This window comes from Dipodomys ordii, unplaced genomic scaffold (assembly GCF_000151885.1).
Source record: "Dipodomys ordii isolate 6190 unplaced genomic scaffold, Dord_2.0 Scaffold2294, whole genome shotgun sequence".
Taxonomy (NCBI): Eukaryota; Metazoa; Chordata; class Mammalia; order Rodentia; family Heteromyidae; genus Dipodomys; species Dipodomys ordii.
Window position 1 is genome coordinate 9813 of NW_012269510.1, and position 671 is coordinate 10483.

The 671-nt window shown below is 44.4% G+C and overlaps 1 protein-coding gene across 1 annotated transcript; it reads left to right on the plus strand.

Annotated features, from left to right (window-relative positions):
* Positions 1-3: 3 nt before the first annotated feature.
* LOC106002040 (eukaryotic translation initiation factor 1) lies at positions 4-671 on the plus strand (the record flags this gene model as incomplete). The annotated part of the gene is made up of 3 exons (XM_013036964.1): positions 4-129; positions 246-347; positions 556-671. Coding segments are annotated over 3 exons (273 nt in total), but the record flags the coding sequence as incomplete, so codon positions are not given.

The window sequence follows — 671 nt, forward strand, 5'->3', positions numbered from 1 at the left end:
CTTCCTGCTGGCACTGAGGATTATATCCATATAAGAATTCAACAGAGAAACGGCAGGAAGACCCTTACTACTGTCCAAGGGATCGCTGATGATTACGATAAAAAGAAACTAGTGAAGGCGTTTAAGAAGGTAAGCCTAACACGACACCCCTGTGTCCACCAGGGGGCGCACACCCAAAGTGATTATTAGGTGCGTTTATGCTGCTGTTGATACCCTAACATGTTTCTCCTACTCTGCGCTTACAGAAATTTGCCTGCAATGGTACTGTAATTGAGCATCCAGAATATGGAGAAGTAATTCAGCTACAGGGTGACCAGCGCAAGAACATATGCCAGTTCCTGGTAGAGGTGAGTTCAAGCCTGTCCTTGGGTTTTTTTTAAATGAGGTTTAGATTTCAGGGGCTGAGTCCTAGGCTGTTCCAGAGAGCAGTTGACTTGAGTGTTCTCCGTTGAGATATAGTGCTTAACAGGAATTGGCCTGTGTGCCCATATTGTTGAAGAGGAGACTTTTACCTCTTGTTCTCTACTTAAAACTTTGCCCTTTTTCTCTTTACAGATTGGACTGGCTAAGGACGATCAGCTGAAGGTTCATGGGTTTTAAGTGCTTGTGGCTCACTGAAGCTTAAGTGAGGATTTCCTTGCAATGAGTAGAATTTCCCTTCTGTCCCTTGT